Source organism: Patiria miniata, unplaced genomic scaffold, assembly GCF_015706575.1.
Source record: "Patiria miniata isolate m_02_andy unplaced genomic scaffold, ASM1570657v1 HiC_scaffold_3, whole genome shotgun sequence".
Classification (NCBI taxonomy): Eukaryota; Metazoa; Echinodermata; class Asteroidea; order Valvatida; family Asterinidae; genus Patiria; species Patiria miniata.
The window spans coordinates 9,420,461-9,440,802 of record NW_024037069.1 but is presented as its reverse complement, the minus strand read 5'-3'; the positions used below and the strand labels follow the sequence as shown (position 1 = coordinate 9,440,802).

The 20,342-nt window shown below is 40.3% G+C and overlaps 2 protein-coding genes across 2 annotated transcripts; both read left to right on the top strand.

The window, feature by feature from the left end:
• Positions 1–281: 281 nt before the first annotated feature.
• LOC119736443 (neuromedin-U receptor 2-like) lies at positions 282–1,436 on the top strand. Its single transcript, XM_038210462.1, has one exon. The coding sequence runs from the start codon at positions 282–284 to the stop codon at positions 1,434–1,436; it is 1,155 nt and encodes a 384-aa protein (XP_038066390.1).
• Positions 1,437–15,474: 14,038 nt separating this feature from the next.
• Positions 15,475–16,497, top strand: LOC119736442 (microfibril-associated glycoprotein 4-like). Its single transcript, XM_038210461.1, has one exon. The coding sequence runs from the start codon at positions 15,475–15,477 to the stop codon at positions 16,495–16,497; it is 1,023 nt and encodes a 340-aa protein (XP_038066389.1).
• The last annotated feature ends 3,845 nt before the right edge of the window (positions 16,498–20,342 follow it).

Below are 20,342 nucleotides of genomic sequence, written 5' to 3'. Positions count from 1 at the left end.
ATGAATATAAAGCCAGCAAACTAATTCACAGTGGGCCACAATTCTTTCAGTTGGGCAGTGGGAGAAACGACTCCGGTACATCATCACCCAACACTCTCCAGCAGTGGGATTATCATTTCCTCTGCATTTGAACCAATCTATGGAACAATGGAAGAACCTCCTAGCTTGACTTAATTCATAGTTCTCTGGAACTGAGCATATACGAGACGACAGTTGGATTGGGTGGAGCTTTGTAAGAGTGGTCCACTTGCAAGGAAGCTGTGGTGAAAGAAATATCCAGCATGGGAGCCGGTATTACGCCAGGTGAGTGCAGTGAACAAGATACTGTCAACATCAGTCAGGAGGAAGTGTCTGATATGCTTTACACTCCCGCTGAAATTGTCATCGTAACCATAATCATACCGATCATCTGGTGTCTTGGTGTCATCAATAACTTGACTTTCCTGTTTGTCATGCTCCGCGTTCCCAAACTGAGAACAGACACTAATCTATACCTTGCACACATGGCCTTAGCTGATCTTCTCTTTCTGAATTTGGCATCTGTGATACACATTTGGAGATATTCTGCGTCTCTTGTCGCATTTCACGATCCCTTCGTAAATTCTGCCTATTGCACAGGCACTGTTATCGCTTATGAAACTGTCTACTATGCCTCCATTGCATTAGTTACCATGGTATCATTTGAGAGATACCTCGGCCTGTGTCATCCCATTAAGCATCGCACAATCCGTGGACGAAGACGAACCTACAGAATGATTGCAATCTGCTGGCTGGTAGGCTTGCTGGTTTCCATTGCAACAATGCCAGCATTAGCAAAACTTAGAGTGCTATGCCTGAATTGGCCCGATGATGAAGCATACCGAGACTACCCGTCAACGAAGGGTTACTGTAGTCCCTTAGCACCATGGGTAGTCTACTACATTTTGCCACTGTTGAGCATTCCTTGGCTTATTTCAATGGTAGCCAACATCTACATGTACGTGCGGATCTTAAAAACGCTAAACAAACGGAGCGGTAGAGATGGCATTGTCAGTAACGACCCCAACGCTATACAAATCCGAAACCAAGTGGCCAAGATGCTGATTGTTAATGGCGTGGTGTTCTTCTTATGCCAGACACCGTATCAGATCTTCAGCCTGGCTGGGTGGATCAGCAACCTGGCTAAGATTCCTAATCCTTTAGAAGCTGGGATAGGAAGAGGTGATATCTGGATATCCGTCATTCCCCAGTACATCAATGCAATGATAAATCCCTTGATATACGCTGCAATGACTGCGACGTACCGTGCAGCATTGACAGAGACATTTTCCTGCAAAAAACATCCCCAACAACAGGCTTCCTCTGCTCTTGCAATAATTACACCAGACCGAGGAAATGCTACAACAGCAACCCCAGTCACGGATGAGAACCCTGAAACCTGTGAGACCAGACTCTGAATTGAATTTTCCAGGATTTGAGGTGATTTGGAGACACTATCGTGCAGCTCCAACTTTTCATGGTGTTGTGCTTTTGTATGTTTGGGGGCCGCACTATTATTCACTACGTCACCACCGTCTTGGCCCGTCTTACATTTCCTAACATCCTCTGCTGATCTGAGTAGATAATGTTCAATAATGGACAACAAAAAAACATCATTACGTTTTGAAGTAACGACCTGAAGAAACTTGAAAATGTATTTTGTTTTAACTAATTTATTTTCTTTGTTAAAATTATGTTCTCTTTAATCTTTATTTGTTTTTTTCAATTCTTATTTAATCAATTTCCAATGACGTCAAGAGCATTGCAAGTAAAACATTGCATCCTTATGGACACCATCATTAAACTGATAATGAAAACGAATAAGATTGTTGCAAACTGCTTTCTGACTGGATTGACTTGTAATATACAAATCTAAAAAAAACTAAGGCGGCCTGACGTATCTATCTTAACAAAATCTTCTTCAGAGGAAAAAAAAAGATCTTGTTAGGATCGATACAAGAGCGATGTACGTAAATGAATAACTTTGAATAACTTGGAAAGAAACTTTCCCAAGTAACTACAGGAAATGACAAAAATGAATAAATAGCGGAAGATAAATGGAAAGGGGGCACTACTGCATATCGATCATTTAAATACCCAAGACACATACGAAGCCGACCTACATAAGAGAACAGACCAACATCCAAATTAGCAAGAAGAGGAGTGGGAGAAGGCGTAATCCATTAATAAAAGACAAACTTGATGAAGGTAGTGAAATGGTCACAATTATAGTAACCAAAGAGGAATCGTAATGCCACATCTATCTGAGAACACGAAGCTAGCAAACAACTGTGAAGCATGCAGGCCACAATTATATCAGGCAGTTGACACGAAGAAAAAATCATCCGCACTCTCCACCAGTGGGATTTTCATTTTCTTCAGTTGCATATACTTGTATGAACCAAGCTTTTGAACTTTTGGATGAACCTCTGCGTGTACTGGACTACAGTCGGCTTTTGGGGAGCTCAGTAAAAAAGGTGGTGAACGTTCAAGGAAGCTGTGGTGAAAGAAATATTCATCGTGGGAGCCGGTTTAACGTTAGGCGAGTGTAGTGAACAAGATACTGTCAGTGTCAGTCAGGAGGCAGTTCTTGAGATACTTTACACTCCGGCAGACACTGTCATCATAACCATTGTCATACAGATCATCTGGTGTCTTGGTGTCATTAATAACTTCACTTTCCTGTTTGTTATGCTCCGAGTTCCCAAACTGAGAACAGATACTAACATATACCTTGCACACTTGGCGCTAGCTGATCTTCTCTATTTGAATCTGTACTCAGTGTTAGACATTTGGAGATATACTGCCTCCATTATTCTTGAGTTTGACGATCCTTTCGTGAATTCTGCCCAGTGTATTAGTTTTTTTTTATCGTCGCTCAAACTGGCTACTTTTCGTCCATTGCACTAGCTACCTTAGTATCTTTTGAGAGATAGTGTCATCCCATCAAGTACCTCAAAATCCTTGGACGAAGACAAACATACAGAATGATTGCAATCTGCTGGATGGTAGGATTGCTGTTTACAATTTCTAAAATGCCAATGGTAGCAAAAGTTAAAGTGCTATGTCTTAATTGGCCCGATGATGAGGCATATCTAGAATATCCATCAAGTGTAGCCTACTGTGATAGTATAGCACCGTGGGTAAACTACTACATTCCATCAATAAGGAACATTCCTTGTCCTATTCCAACGGTAGCCAATGTATACATGTACATGCAAATCTTACAAAAACGCTCAACAAACGCAGCGGTAGATGTGGCAACGTCAACAACAACCCCAACGCTATAGAAATCCTAAACCAAAAGTGGCCAAGATGCTAATTGTTAATGGCACGCATGGTGTTCTTCTTATACCAGATACCATTCCGTATCTTCACCCTGGCTAAATGGATAGATCTGCAACATGGCTAAGATTCCTAAATCTTTAGTAGCTGGGATAGGACTGGGTATGAAGCCCGGGAAGGGACAGGGTGGAATTTTTTTTTGGAATTTCCTAATTCGTTCGCACGAATTACTAATTCGTGGGAACGAATTAGTAATTCGTTCCCACGAATTAGTAATTCGTGCGAACGAATTACTGGAGTTTGTTAATTCGTTCCCACGAATTAGTAATTCGTGCGAACGAATTAGTAATTCGTGCGAACGAATTAGCAAACTCCAAAAAAAAATTCCACCCTGTCCCTTCCCGGGCTTCATACTATTGGGCTCGAAAGTGGCGCTATTTTGCCATGTTGTGGAGGAATCGTTTTTCAAGATGGCTACTTTTCCGCTTTGGGGAAAATAGGGGTCGTCTTCTTTGGGTGAGAATATCTCCAAAAGTCAATGGTCAACCCACCAAAAAATTAAAAGAAAACGAAAGATGACATGTTGATCATCATTTTTCTGTTTTTGAAGTATGGGCATTTAGCACTAGTGTCTATGGGACTTTATTTGCAGGGTTGCATCCTATGAACGGGATGCTACTGTTGCGTTTCTCTGGTCTGGTGCAGTTATTGCGGGAGGCGAGGTAGCTTCAGTGCTGTTGTGGCTGTTTTTTGAAGCCAAATGCCTCTCTGAGTGCTGCACGGTACGTCGCAGTCATTGCAACGTATATCAAGGGATTTATCATTGTATTGATGTAATGGGGAACAAGGGATATCCATTTGTCACCTTTTCCGATCCCAGCTACTAAAGGATTAGGAATCTTAACAGATTCACCGAGTCAGGCTGAAGATCCGATACGGTGTCTGGCATAAGAAGAACACCACGCCATTAACAATCAGCATCTTGGCCACTTCGTTTCGGATTTGTATAGCGTTGGGGTCGTTGCTGACAATGCCATCGCTACCGCTCCGTTTGTTTAGCGTTTTTAAAGAGGTTGTGGAATGCTCGAAGCCATTTCCGTCATTTTTCGGGTATATGTAGCCTAAGGTGTGATGAAATAAAAACGACTATTGTTTCTGTCATGAAATGAGTACAAAAGGTACTTTTGAGAGCTGTTTTTCAGGTCCAGTTTCGACTCGAACGTGCAACTGTGTAAAAGTTGTCGTTTCGGGCAGCAAACAAAACACAGTAAATCGTGACGTAATAAACAGGACTCGTGTATGCTACTGTGCATCGGGAGTCCTGTTTATTACGTCACGATTTACTAGTGAACTTTTTACTTTTGTCACGATTGGGTGCAGACAACATGTCAAAGCCCATATTTCTTAAGTGTAACTACTTTTTGCTCAAGTAAGGTGTCATGTATCAATTTGTCAACACTGCCACTGGTCAAAATTTTGGTCTGTATTCTTTGTGAATAGAAAGGTTACCTTTTTCATCTATAATAACTAGTCTTGGTTTTTTTTATTTCGACTATTGTTATTTATTATCAGCGGTCTCGGTCTCGGTCTCGGTCTCGGACCATATTGGTCTCGGTCTCGGTCCGCCTTGAAGGGGCTGGTCTCAGTCTCGGTTTCGGTCTCGAATCTTCAGGTCTCGGTCTTGGTCTCGGTCTTGGACTATCCGGTCTCGACTACAACACTGGTAATTACACACATGTCTAGAAAGAGGCTTAGTCACACCAAAGGGACACGTTACTGCTGGAAATAGCCACGTCATTCGGGCGTGGCCTACAACTGAATGTAATAATCAATGAAAACTATGGCCTACTACAAAACAAGCTAAAATAAGTAATCGCAAACAATAGATGCAATGTACAACATGACACAACACTGCCCATATGTTTTATTACTGCAGGGGCACTCCCCTCCCCTCAGATTTACCCAAGTCCCCCTGTTGCGGACATAAATGTGCCCCCTCGAGCATAAATATGCCCCCTCTGCAACCACGGCAATACTTGTGCCTCCCTTCTGCCTCATTTGAGCCACCTTTGAGCAACCAACCTCCTCGGCGACCTTTGTGCGACTGTTTTGAACATGTTCAAAATTTTACGGTGACCATGGCATCCATGGCGATGTCTGAACATCCTGTGTACCACCTTTGAACGACCTAGGCAACCATTCGGCCTCCTTTGAGCCATTAACGAAAAAAAATGACACTGCAACATTCAAGACTGTTTCAATCTTGTCACAAAATTAATCCAATGTCAGCATCCAGTCTGACACTATTTAACGCATGTGAAGTTATTCGGCTGGTTGTTTTTAATTACTGTGCATCGGGAGTCCTGTTTATTACGTCACGATTTACTGTGTTTTGTTTGCTGCCCGCAACGACGACTTTTACACAGTTGCACGTTCGGGTCGAAACTGGACCTGAAAAACAGCGCTCAAAAGTACCTTTTGTACTCATTTCATGACAGAAACAATAGTCGTTTTTATTTCATCACACCTTAGGCTACATATACCCGAAAAATGACGGAAATGTCTTCGAGTAATCCACAACCTCTTTAATGTCTTTGGCCTATTGATTTGTTTCTGTCAAGGTTTGAAACATGAAAAATATTTTATTCTCTGAAATCATGCAGCATGAAAATACGTGAACTGGGTCCCTGAATAATCTGTTTCTTGCATTTTCTTCTGGTGATATTTGTAAACCAAAATGGATGTGAGATCGCGGGGCGAGGGACAGGGGAATGCTCTGTATGGTCATGTACGAGCATAATGATACTATATAAATCAAATTAGGTTTTGCCCTGCACCGACGTTTAAACACTGTATACTCAGTGTGTTACCTCCCGAGTGAAAGCTGGAAAAAAACACTCGGGTGGGACTCGAACCCACGACCTCCTGCTTTCTAGTGCAGATGTCTTACCATTCGACCACCGAGCTAACGTTAGCTCGGTGGTCGAGCGGTAAGACATCTGCACTAGAAAGCAGGAGGTCGTGGGTTCGAGTCCCACCCGAGTGATTTTTTTTAATATCATTTAAAACAAAAGCACACAATTCCAAATATTTTTTTAACCTTGATAGAGAAACGAATATTGTACAATTAAAACGCATCAATGAAATACAGTACAACAAATAGTATCGATTGAAAACCTAGGTCGCGGGTTTTTCCTCCTGCCAAAACAATACAAGTGAAAGCTTTTCTACTAATCCGCAAAGTTATCGTAGTTACGGAGATTTAGCGACTTCGGCGTTGCGCTAAAATATATGTTAATATAAATGAAAGGATAAAAAAAAATAAAGCAACATTAATAATTTGATAAAATAAATCAGGAAGGATTGGAAAGAGAATGTGAATATCGGAAGTAAGATGAGAATGTTATTTGTGGGGGAATGTAAGTAAATAATTGTGCCCATCTCTACATACATGTAGAATACGAAACTTCCCTGAATTGAATGGCACCACATAGTTGGAATCAGGCAGTTCTTGTGAAATATTGTAAATAGGTTCAATTTACGGAGTGGGATTAACCCTTTCATAACGAAAACTTGTAAGTGAATTGAACGTTCCCGGAGCATTATTGTATTGAACGTAAAATTTAGTTAATCTTTATGATCTATCGATATTAAAATGGCAGTCAAAAACAACAAATTATTTGAAACTGTCCAGTGCTATTAGGACAAAGGACATATTTCCAAATGTTTTTCAGTTTTCATGGAAAAACACATATCGTTCAAGTAAAACATTTTATCAGTTAAATATAATTCAACAATAATATCAATTTAAAATTTTCCTATCAATTTAAAACTTTCCATTAATATCCAACTTGAAAGACATCGTAGTTCAATTCAGAGATTTGCAATTTCAGCTGTTGTACAATGTGGTTTCGGAGTTGCGCATAAACTGTCAAACAAGAACAAAATTGGGAAAAAAATGATACCATAATTCATTGGTAAATCTGAAACTGAAAATGTCACATTATGTTATTAGGCACTGTCTACTTTCGGATACCAATTTGAGAAAATAAAAATTACTCACATTTGATTATCCTTGAAAGAGAATTAACAGTATGGAGTATAAAGATACACGGATTAGAAAACTTGAATAACTTGATTTGATCTAAACGTATTTAGTTAGCTATTTTGCCTGTGCATTGCATAATATAATGACGTTAGATTACCTGAGTGATAAGAATCAAACCATTTTTGCTTCCTATCACTAAGTTTGCGGTTTTATATTTCGCTTGTATATTGCGCACTAGAAAGAATAGGTTCGAATGACCTATGACGTTGAATAAACCGAGTGACAAGAACCAATCCATGATTCAGTTTTTCCGATTTATTGAAAGTGTTCTGTTTGCAAAATTCCTTTATTGAGTTTATTGCGTCTTTGGAGCCTATCCGGTTCGTAAGTGACTTCGTCATACACGCGCACGCACCACTGATTACGAGCGCCCATTGGATAAACACTCAAATTGCGTTAACTTCCGGTTCCATTGGTGCCATGCTACACCATGTACAGTAAAGCATGGCTAAGTTGAGATGACGTCACACTTACGAACCGGATAATTTTAGCCTTTTTTAGGCGGGCAATTTATTAAATATCAGTAAATTTCAGTAAAGACCCAATCTGAATCATACGTTTGGTCAGTGGCTACGGCCACGGCTGCTGCGGCTAAGAGCGTCACGTGAGTATCGGGATGGCCTGCGGTTGACCGTTCGATTAGCCCGGCTGTCGTGGCTGACCCGTCTGTCTTACCCGTGACGACCCGGGTAAGCTAAACGAACGCACCTTAAAAAAATATTGCACGAAGACGAGGGGAACAGCGCACATCCGATCTATAGAGGGCGGCACACAATATACACGTTACGGAGAATAACTCCATCCATCCAGTGAAACAGTGGACATCCGATCTATAGAAGGAGCCACACAATATACACGTTACCGAGAACAACTCCATCCATTCAGTGAAATAGTGGACATCCGATCTATAGAGGGCGGCACACAATATACACGTTCCAATCTGTATAGAGGGAGGCACACAATGTAAACCTTGACTTGAACAATTCCATCATTTCAGGGGAACAGCGAACATCCTGTCTATAGAGGGCAGCACCAATGTACCAGATGTACAATGCAAGACAACTACCTCTTGACCTTTAGCAGTTGACCAAACAGCTGGCGATATATCGGGGCTTAGATCATTCACCCATAGTCTCGATAATGGATCTATGCTCGGCCATTATTGTATTTAAAACACTGCAATAAATCAAACATTGAGTCCAGATTTAGGAATGAAATGGCGTCACGATTTAGTAATGTCGGCTTCATAAAGTACACGTAGACTAGTGCAACTCGGTATACTCGTACATATTGGACACAAAGTATCATTTGGAACAATTTTGTGGCGGTCATTTTGGTAAAACCTTCAGTCACTTATATTAAGATCAATAATTATGTCGTCGGTTGCACCACCAACAGACGAATCGCATTTTGCTGTGTTTTGAGAATAACCGATTTAAAGTTGGTCATTATTTTGTAGGCTCATTCCATATACTTCTAGTGTACAGGGGCATAGCACGGTCGTTATGATGGGGGGGGGGTAAATTTGTTTGAAAAGGGCGCTTGCACATACATGGTGAAATGTAGACACATTTTTGTCTCCGTAGTACGGAGCTTTTAAAGGGACATATAGGGAAAAAAATTGAAAACATCTTCGTTAGAAAGAAAAAAATCTTCGTTCGAACGAAAAAAATCTTCGTTCGAACGAAAAAAAAACTGCGTTCGAACGAAAAAAATCTGCGTTCGAACGAACAAAACTTTTCGTTGTTTTCCCGAAAGATGTTTTGAACAGTTAAGTATATCTACTAATGGCTTAAGCCGTTTTTGTTTGGGCTTTCTTTATGCATGAGCCTTACAGACTCGCAAATAAAGAAAAGCGGTCTTATAAACATGAAATTAAATCATTGGTTTTCGGTGACTTTTTGTGAGTTTGTAATTGGTATTTATTTTAAAGCCTAAAGCTTTTGCAAATTGACATTGCTGTTTACTTTAAAGTACTCGTGGTTTGGCTAAAGGTTTTAACACTTGTGTAATAACAGGACCCTTTCAGGACCCTACTTTGCAGGAAAGGCCAGAAATATTGTGGTGCCAAATCACTATCGAACTAAACATGGGAGAGAAAAGCACCTGTTCATCATCGGGATTCCAAACCAAGACCAGTTTCATAATTGGGGTATAATTTGCAGGGGGCACTTGGGGACCTGTTTTTCTTGGGGGGGGGGGCACTCAATCAGTTATGTCACAGTTAAAACACTGACCAGGGGGACTACCACAAGATTGTTTCCTTCTCTAATTTCATAGTGCAGGCTGTGACGGCCCTTGCAAAGAGTCCTGGGTTTCAATCCTAATGAGAACCATATTTTTTTAATCTTATCCCATATTTGTTTCTTTCATTTCGATCAAGCACCAAACCAAATACTACATTCTGTATGTACATTCCACACTGCCAAACCTGGAGTGTTAAATATGACACAAACGGTGTTAATCTTGATTTTTTCCCGTTATCTATATATGACGACACCATTGGTGTAAAATATAACCACTTCTTGGAATTAACTTTTAAATTAACCACGTCGTCAGCAATGGCGTCTGTGTCTCCGGCCGGCAGCCCAAGTACGCAGATTTTTTTCGTTCGAACGCAGATTTTTTTTCGTTCGAACGCAGATTTTTTTCGTTCGAACGAAGATTTTTTTTCTTTCTAACGAAGATGTTTTCAATTTTTCCCCCCCTCTATGTCCCTTTAAAAGCTCCGTACGGACACTTGGCCTCCGTATAAAATCAAAAAGCAGGGGTACCATCTGTCGATGGGGGTGCTGTTTAAAACCGACGATTAGGCATACTAACGGACAATATATGGTGCTTTTTCAAGGCGATTCACGCGTGAAATTCTAAGAACAAGAACAATCTACACGAAACAACCCTTTATTTTGCCTCGCTGTTGGTTTTTTTTGTTTTGTTTTTTGTTCTGTATTGCTAATTACAAATTATCGTGGCCTCCTACCAATTAGGGTAGGCTACGTTACCTGCCAACCAATAACTGATGGTCGACTTCACAATGTGAATAAGCAAAAAAAGTTGTGCACACAGGGGTGGATCGAGTTTTCAGGAAACGGCAGATAGGTGATGGGATTGACCTTTGATGAAACGAGCATGGCATTTGCACCAAGTCAGAGTATGTCATGAGAAAGATATAGGGTCATCGCAGAGTTGTCCTTGATAAAAGAATATAAACAAGTAACGGCAGCCATTTTGAAAGTTTTTAATATTGCTTGTTATTCTACCTAATTGTCTGTTTTTACACAGGATAAATCTGCCATGTCTCTATGGCTAACTATTTTTCTTAAGACGTACCCTGTGTGCCTAATTACATGCTTGTATCAATAAAAACACAGTTTCCCCGAATATTTCCCCAATATCTGCCTGCTCAATCCCCGTCCCGGCAATCATTTAACTAAAGTGGAATCATTTAGCTAAAGTGGAAACACAGGGAGACAAATGTTTTAAACAAGAACCTGTATATACAAAAGAAACATTATTAAACATAAAAAAAATCACCTGTTGTGTTGAATTTCTCATTGTAGAGTTTACGAAGGGGAAAGAACCCAAAATGGTTTCATAGCGGAAACGTGTTTTCATGTACGTATCTTATTTAGTTTTACGTCCATTTGTGACAGTTTCCGCTACGTTTTGTGAAGCAGTAAAAACATAGCTTTTTAGCGGGATTTTATGAGTTTCTTAGGAGATCTCTCATTTACGAAATTGCTCAGTAGCTAAAACTGACCAATTTTCTGAAATTGAGATTGCTGTTTGGTATCGGTCCAGTGGGTGCGGTCACGAGAACAACCGACGCGAAACAACCCTTTATTCGGCATCGCTGGTTTAATATTGCTAATTGCAAATTAACTGGGCTGCCTACCAATTAGGGAAGGCTACGTTACCCTGCCAACGAATAACTGATGGTCCACTTCAAAATGTTAATAAACAAAAGAAATTGTACACAGGTGCGGATCTTTCTTTCAGGAAAGGGTAGGATGTTAATATGAGGGGGGGGGGGTGAGTGCCGAATGCCCTTGAAGGTGATTTAGAAGGGAAAAAAAGAGGGGCTTTAGCATTCCATGAATTATGAGGGGGAAAAAGAAGGTGAAGAGTTGCCTAACGTAGGAGACTTGAACAAGTTCAAGGAAATTCCCCAAGTTTATGGCAAGAAAACATTCTCACGTTGACATAAATGTTGCAAGCAACGATGATCTTTTATTTTTGGGAATTTTCTTGATCATGCTCAAGTCTCCAACGTAAAGCAACCATTCACCTACTTAAATTTGAGCCCAAATTATGTCATTTCCCCTCTTTTGATTTCACGGCTAAATATCACAATGATGCCATTGTTCACAAGACATACAGTTTTAAAAGGGTAACTGTGCCAATAAGCAACTTGGTGAATTTGAGGCTCATCAATACTGAGGTTTGGCAAGACGACTTGATGATATCTGGAGACAAGGTAAATGCGCCCAATTTTTAGGGTATAATAGTAGCCATTTAAGGCAGTATGTCCTAATTATTCAGTCACTGACATGCTTAAGAAAATGTTATTAAGTAAAGATGTGTAAGTATAATCACCAAAATAAAATTTAAACAAATTAAAAAATGAAATATATCAAAATATAGCAACAAATATATTACATGAGTATGAGCAGTTTATGCAAATGAGGCATATTTCCACCACTTAGATGTTTTGAGACTTTGTATGTCATTCTGGGGAACTTATTGCAATGCACTGTTTTGCATCAATTCTGTTGCAATTTGCGTGAGGTTTACTTAAAAAATGAAGTATTTTGCCTGGACTAGAGGTTGAGATATTCATCGTGGCTTTGTTCTTTCCAACATGACAATATTTTGCAAACTAGACTGAAAGAGGTGTTTGCACTGCCATCCACTCTAAGAAAAATCATCACAGTACCTTCTAAAAATCAAACCAAAACATATTCCTGTCAATAAAAGGGCTGGGCACATTTCCATTGGCTTCGCGGCAGTTGCTTCAAACGAAGAGCTTAGTTAAGTTGAACTGAATTCATTGAATGTTGAAATGGATTTCACGCATTGTATATTGCACTTTCCGCACCATCACCGTCGAATTAACTGCCGCAATGCGGACGCGAGAGAGACAATGGAGCCCGACTCCTGATGGCGCGCTTCCGGAACCCTTGAACAGGAATGTTAAAGTGCAAAATGTTGTACAACTAGCAACTGTTCTTGATTTCTTAAGAAAACCATCCGCGAAAAAGACATTTCAAATATTATTGTAGGGTCAAAAGTGGGACTGTTTTGACACTTAGTAGTGGTCTGGTTTTGGTGCTTACAGCGGCGATAGGCCTAGATTCCCCCTACCATGCTTTTTGGGGAAGCAGGAAATAAATAGCTTTTTAGTTGAATAATTTTTTAGTTTCTTCAAAAAATATTTCATCCTTATGAAATTGCACAGTAGCTACAAACTGATAACGATTCTAAAATTGAGATTGCTGCTTGAAAATGCACTATAGACTCAGTGCCTGATGCAACAAGAACAGCCTACGCGAAACAACCCTTTATTTGGCCTCGATGTTTTTGGGTTTTTTCTTTGGCTCTTTATTGCTAATTACAAATTATCTCGGCATCCAACTAATTAAGGTAGGCTATTTTACCTGCAAACCAATAACTGATGGTCGACTTCACAATGTTAATAAACAAAAGAAGGTGTGCACACAGGGGTGGATCGAGTTTTCAGGAAACGGCAGATAGGTGATGGGATTGACCTTTGATAAAACAAGCATATGCATTTGCACAAAGGGAAAACTCAAAATGGTGAATTTTCTTCATAAAGCTTTATATACAGGAATGGAGTCAGACTCTGACATCACTATAAGTGCATTTTGCCATATTTACAAATATTCTTTGAATAAAAAACAATTGCAATCTAGTAAAGATGTGTAAGTAGAATAACCGAAATAATATTTCAACAAATTAAAAAATGAAATATACCAAAGTATAGAAACAAATATATTACACGACAAGTATAAGCGATTTATGCAAATGAGGTAAATTTCCACCACTTCGATGTTTTGAGACTTTAGTATGTCATTCTCGGGAACTAATTGCAATGCACTGTTTTGTTCACTTTAAAAATGAAGTATTTTTCCTGGACTACAGGTTGAGATATTCTTCGTGGCTTTGTTCTTTCCAAAATGACATATTTTGCAAACTAGACTGAGAGAGGTGTTTGCATCCCCCCCCCCACTCTAAAAAAATTCATCACAGCACTTCCAAAATCAAACCAAAACATATTCCTGTCAATAAAAGGGCTGGGCACATTTCCATTGGCTTCGCGGCAGTTGCTTCAAACGAAGAGCTTAGTTAGGTTAAACTGAATTCATTGAATATTGAAAAAGCTTTCACGCAATGCAATGCACTTTCCGCACCCATCAAGTATTCGCGTCGAATTAACTGCCGCCATGCGGACGCGAAAGAGACAATGGAGCAAGACCCCTCATGGCGCGCTTCCGGAACCATGAACAGGAATGTTCAAGTGCAAAAATAGCCTAACGTGAAAGAGAAATATCGTGCAAAAACTAGACCTCTCACCTCCGAAAATTTAAAATACGTGTCGATTAGTGGAACTTGGCGTATTTGTACAAAGACTTAATTTATAAAATAACTTTGTCGTGGTCATTGGCTGAAAACTGAAACTGAAATAGGCGACCACACATTTTCTTAATAAACTTGAAGGACTCATAAGCATTTACAAATAAAAACTCATCGGCTGTAGGTAGGTGAATCTGCGCGTCATTTAAAATTACATTTCGTCCTAACGCAAGTACACGATGTGAAAACAAACGCGAATGAACTATAGACCAAGAAGGAAAACGCCGGATGTGTTAGGTCGTTAGTACAATTCGTTTGTACCCATCTTCAAGTGATTTGTCAGGAATACCAAGATAACATTCCAACATGAATGTTTCTTGGGGTGATTACGGTGATTATAGCAAGAGAAAGGCAATCCAGTGTAAAATGTCCACAGGCGGGTCGCGAGGGATCCGGAAGCTTGCAGTTTGATCTTTTACTTTCACGCTCTGTTGTGAGCATGCGCATTCTTACAAGATTTTGACCTACACGATTGTGACCTTACAACAGTGCCGTGCAACTGCCGGTAAGAACGACAAAGTCGGGTAGACTGTGTCGATCCAAAGCTTGGTTCTGTGTCGAACTCAATAATGTCAATGGTTCTAAATGCAATGTTGAATTCAAAGATTCAAATTAATTGTTATTTAGATGTCACTTAACTGGTTTGAGTTCGCATTGGTGTAGCAACAATAAGGAATTTCCCAAGGAAACGATGGCTGCGTATCGAGTCGGTCACTCTCGATGCTCTCGAGAGTTGCTTTTTTTCTTCTTTTTTTTTTGCGTACACATTGTTTTTGTGCCTTTAAATGATTTGAAAATTACTTGGGAAACAATCATTTGTTACAATGATAAACTGAGGAACAGTTTGTAACATTGTCACTTCCGCAATCTTGAACCCAGAACAGCCGACTCGTCTGGTGAAAAAGGATACCTCCGCTCAGACGGCGAGTAAACCGCAGGATTTCTAATCAAGATTACCGTTCGTTTACTCGTGTAAGTACTGGGGGTAAATTGCTCGAACGCAACCAGTCAACGTTCATCATGCTCAGGATCAACCAATCCAATGCGAGCCGGCCATGTCACTGACCAATCAGTGTCTCTCATCTCCGTGGAGTGCTAACCTTGCTGGAAACCAGGAGCGCTACGACGCCAGTTTCATTCCAGACGCTGCGCTGTGGTAACGCGTTGATATCTGCGGAGAATGCGATGGTCCGATACAAAATCAGTGTATAAGCGTTGATTCGATGCAAAGAAGCTAGCAAGTTCAAAGCTGATTATGGAACAGAGTGAACTGAGTTGGTCTTTATGACTTGAAAAATTACACATATCTCTACATGTGATTTAAAAAAAACACAGGTTTATTGCCCTTGGTTTGTTTATTCCGGAAAATCAAATAATTCAATTCATCGCGCCTCGTCGGATTTCCAGTGATGGAGACAATGAATGTCGGCCACAGAGCTTTTGAGCTGATGATATATTTGGGCGCGGTCATTTGTGTCACTGTCACTGGATATCAATGTCATCCACGCCAACAAATCATGTACGCCGCGAAAAATCGTGCACTGCGAGGGTTCGTATATGCAAACAAAACTGTGCGATCTCGTGTCATCTGCGGACGGGAATGCAGCATGGATGAACGTTGCAAGTCGTTTAACTTTAATAACTGCAATCAAATGTGCGAGTTGAACCTTGCCACAAGACGAGAGCATCCCGAAGACTTCAATGCAACTCAAGGGAGTGTGTACTTTGATGCAGATGAGAACACACCTCTCTACTCACTGACTGATAGATCCTTGGAGCGCTACAGAAGTTGCAAGATGCTCTTAGATGCCTGTTTTCGTTCAAGCGGTATCTACACAGTCTACCCAGAGGGATTCGGTAATGGTGGTCTTCGTGTCTACTGTGACATGGAAACTGACGGCGGAGGATGGATCGTGTTTCAGAGGCGTCAAGATGGCAGCGCGGACTTCAACCGTTACTGGACTGAGTACCAGTCTGGCTTTGGCGATCTGTCCGGTGAGTTCTGGTTAGGCAACGATAATTTGGTAACTCTGACGTCTAGTGATTCACGTGGAACATGGGAGCTACGCGTTGATTTAGAGGACTGGGAGAACAACACGGCATGGGCAAAGTACTCAGATTTCCAAATATTCCCGGGTGAGTACAATCTGATCATCGGTCAATACGATGCCAGCAGCACTGCCGGTGACTCTCTGGGGGTTAGTAGAGGACGTCCCTTCGCAACAAGGGATCGGGAAAATGATGCGTCGGAGTTAAGAAATTGTGCAAGATATTACAAAGGAGGCTGGTGGTTTAATAATTGTTATCTTGCTCACTTGAATGGTCGACATTTCCCTTCTGGGTATGTGCGATATGCCAAGGGCGTGCAGTGGCATACATGGAAAACGGAGTTTTATTCTCTGAAAACATGTAGTATGAAAATACGTGAATAGGTTCCATGGATAGTTAATTAAATGCAAACTTATTGAAGTTGGCAATTGGAAATCCAATATAAATGGATGCTTTTACCCACGAGAGGTGATCTCACGTGGGGGGGGGGGACAGTTCGTGTGACTTCCCAAATGACGTAGCGACCTGGATGGGCGTTTGAGTGTTCTGCCCCCCCCCCCATAAAAAAAGGGGAGAAAAAACGAATGCAAACGACAAAATCTTATAATTATTTGGTGTTTAATAATTATTGTATTGAATGTTTGAAAATGAAACAATGGAAACTGTTTTAAAGGTACCGGTGTCTGCCAAAAACTGTCCGTTGCCAAACACTGAGACTCTGAATGGCAGCACTGTGTTAGAACCATGGTACTGCTGTTGTTAAACCGGGTTGCAAATTGCGGGGTGTGGCACCTATATCTTATCGATGAAATTCGTCTTGTGCAATATTAATTGGATTGATACATTATGAAATTGTTAATAGTTTATTTTATTCTTTTTTTGTTTACGGTTTATTTAAAAAATGACTGGGTGTATAAGTTGACAGTGGTGGAATTGGAATCTAGGATAACATCGTTAGGTGAAAATAAGACTTTCAATGCAGATTGGGAAAAATGACATAATCAATTTACATGCGACGTTTGGTTTAACTTTAATTCAAATTAAGGTTTTTTTCAAATAATTCAACCACCAATATTCAGTTAAACTAAGCATTGAATGCTTTTCAGCTAACCAACAAAGCCACCATGGTTACGGAGATTTGCTCTTTCAGCCATTGTACAAAGTGCAAGGCTTCGCCTCTGCACTGAAACTTATACAGTGCGTCCTGAAGAAATGGTGCATGTAAACCTCTCCGTTTTTGCTAATTTATAACCAAAATTTTCTGCAGATTTTCACATCATCTTCAAGGTAATAGATTTAGCTTGAGAATACCGTTTGTTTCATTGAGATTGCTTTTGTAAATCGAAAAGATATGTTTGAATGACGGCAAAGCCAAGAAATCCATTTTGTGCCATTTTCTGTGAAGCAGTTCAAATCATAGTCCTAGTCTAAAACCAAATCACTTTACTGTTAATGATTTTAACATTTTTAAAGAAGTGAACCTGCCTGAACTATTAAATTGTTTCAACATAAGAACAAAACCCTATAATTGTCATGTGAATGGAATGTTTGTCTTACGTCCTAAGGGATAATCTTTTCAAAAGAGCCATACTGGCATTGTCTGTTCTTTGAAGCACTCGCTTCCTAAAAGTGGCACGGAATGGGCTTTTGGCTTTGCGGTTATTCAAACATATCTTTGGATTTACAAAAGCAATCTTAATTAAACAAACGGTATTCTCAAGCTAAATCTGTAACCGTGAAGATCGTGTAAACATTTGCAGTAAATTTTGGTTGCAAATTGGCGAAAATGACGGGGTTTACATGCACCATTATTTTCGGGACCTCCTGTACATGATACAAAAGGCGATAACTGAACATGTCACACGACTTAGGGTAATTAATACGCTCTTTTTGTATTTTCGGTACTAGCTTAGAAATATGAAATAACTTAGATTTAATTTACCTTGATTGACAGTTGCACATTATGGAGTTTAAACCTACACGGAGCAGAAAATCGATTATTTTGGATGGATCTAAACGTATTTATTTTGCTTTTTTGCTTGTTAATTGAAATTTAAAAATTAGTACGTGTACATATAACTTTGAATAACCTAAGTGATAAGAACCAAACCATTATTGACTAGTCACTCAGTTTGCTGTTAACTATTTTGCTTGTATATTGTAGCTTAAAAGAAAAAGGTTTCAATGACCTATGACGTTGAATAAACCGAGTGTTAAGAACCAATTGATTATTGAGTTTCCCCGGTCTATTATTAAACGTTTGCTGTTTGTACAATTGTGATTCTAGTACTGTGTTTAGCTGTCATGATGTAGGGCGACTTGGGCCGTGTTTCAAAACAAGTATGCCGAGTATAAAATGAAAGGTTTGCAGAAACACCATGTGCGAATGATTTCTCAGCTAAGAGAATGGTTCTGAAAAGAACCAGAGGTATAAACTCGACGTTCCGGTCAGTATGCTCTGACCATCTTCAGGAGAGACAGACGCTCAGAGCATACTGACCGGAACGTCGAGTTTATACCTCTGGTTCTTTTTAGAACCATTCTCTTAGTTGAGAAATTATTCGCACATGGTGTTTCCGCAAACCTTTCATTATTAAGTATCTCCACCATGCAAAGCCTCAAATCTTACTTATGTCAAGTATCTGCAACCTCTTCTACTGGCCATCACTTCAATTTCGATTTGGACTCTGACTGATTGCCACAAGTATCCGTTAGTTGTTAACAGCGGTTATTTGTTATTTAAAATGTGTTACTTATTTAGAAAGAAAATATTTAATATCATAGCAAAAACCTATAACTGGACTGAGACGTGAAGAAGTCATAATTAAGTTATATTTAACACCCCTAATATAAATATCAGCCATCTACTTCCATTTGCGTAGCTTGGTTGGGGTTGGGTGCCGCAGGGGGGACGTTTAAAGAGCAGCACACAATGTATACACATTACTGAGGACGATCTCATCCATTCAGGGGAACAGTGGACACCCAATCTATAGAGGGCAGCACACAATGTCACATTACCGAGAGTGATCCCATCCATTCAGGGGAACAGAGGACATCCAATCTATAGAGGGCAGCACACAATGTCACGTTACCAAGAACCATCCCATGCATTCAGGGGAACAGAGGACATTCAATCTATAGAGGGCGCCGAACAATGCGTAAATACATTTCACTTAAAACCCTCCCATCCATTCATATCATGAGAACAGAGGTCATCAAATGTATACAGGGCGGGACACAATGCATACATTTCACTGGGAACTCATCCCATCCATGCAGGGGAACATTGGACATCCAACTTATAGAGGGCAGCACACAATGTTTACATGTATTTCACCGAGAACCATCACACTCATTCAGAGGAAGATGGCAGCACACAATGTGTGCATTTTATCGAGAACCATTCCATCCATTCAGGACAACAGCGGACATCCAATCTATAGAGGGCGGCATACAATGTGCACAGTTTACCGAGGACCATCCGTCCATTCAGCCATATGCGCTTTATCACGTCCAAACTTGTTTTCAGGTGCAACTCTGCATTAAACTTCCCATATACACCCCAAGTCTGGGCCAGAGGTTCATTGCCATATTTTTTCAATTCTCTAACGTTATGGCTCTTAGAACTCTCTAATATAGAATATTTTGAGGGTATAACTTTTATTCATGAGCTCGGCGAATGGATTTAGGCCTATTTCCGGTGTGCACGCTTTAATAAGCCCAAAGGTTTGAAATGCCCCCCCCCCCCCCAAAAAAAAAAACCCACACATTTAGGGCAAAGATGAAGTATTAGATTTAAAGTCCCTCAAAAAAATTGAAAGAAAAAACTATTCAAGGTCAAATTAGGCCTAAATATAGTGCCGCTTTTTGCACCTGCTAGCTTTAGAGCGCCCTCAACCACCGAAAATAGAGTTTCAGCTACTTTGAAGCTCAGAATGCCCCCCCCCCCTTCGGCAAATGGCGGACGGCTCCCAAACGATTTAGGAGCATCTGTTTCGGAACAGCCCTTATTGATACCTTTAACATTCTATTGCACCCCTCCACATAGATTCCGCCCACTGAAAACCCACTGCCGCTGCATAGCGCATGCGCAGAGCGGCCATTTTTATAATATTCTATAGAGTGCGACTCGGCATTAAAATTCCCATAGGCACTAGTGCTGAATGCCCATACTTTAAAATTCTTTTTAAAAATACTCAAAACTCTCACAAGTATTTAACCTGCA